This window comes from Apaloderma vittatum, unplaced genomic scaffold (assembly GCF_000703405.1).
Source record: "Apaloderma vittatum isolate BGI_N311 unplaced genomic scaffold, ASM70340v1 C11207043, whole genome shotgun sequence".
NCBI lineage: Eukaryota > Metazoa > Chordata > Aves > Trogoniformes > Trogonidae > Apaloderma > Apaloderma vittatum.
Window position 1 is genome coordinate 1 of NW_009737827.1, and position 200 is coordinate 200.

Consider the following 200-nt stretch of genomic DNA (forward strand, 5'->3'; position numbering starts at 1 on the left):
ATCCCCCTGAGCGACATGACCCGGGATGAGATCAACCAGCTGGTGCAGGAGCTGGGCTTCTACCGCAAGGAGACGCCTGATGCCCCCGTGCCTGAGGAGTTCCGGTTTGCCCCTGCCAGGCCACTGCCCACTCTGCCGCTCCCCCAAGCCCCCCAAACTGACAGCAGGACCCCAGCTGAACATGATGAGGGAGAACACCC

The 200-nt window shown here is 64.0% G+C and overlaps 1 protein-coding gene across 1 annotated transcript; it reads left to right on the forward strand.

Annotated features, from left to right (window-relative positions):
• Positions 1-3: 3 nt before the first annotated feature.
• Positions 4-192, forward strand: LOC104279954 (selenoprotein M; the record flags this gene model as incomplete). Its single annotated transcript, XM_009877429.1, has 1 exon — positions 4-192. A coding segment is annotated over one exon (189 nt), but the record flags the coding sequence as incomplete, so codon positions are not given.
• Positions 193-200: the final 8 nt, after the last annotated feature.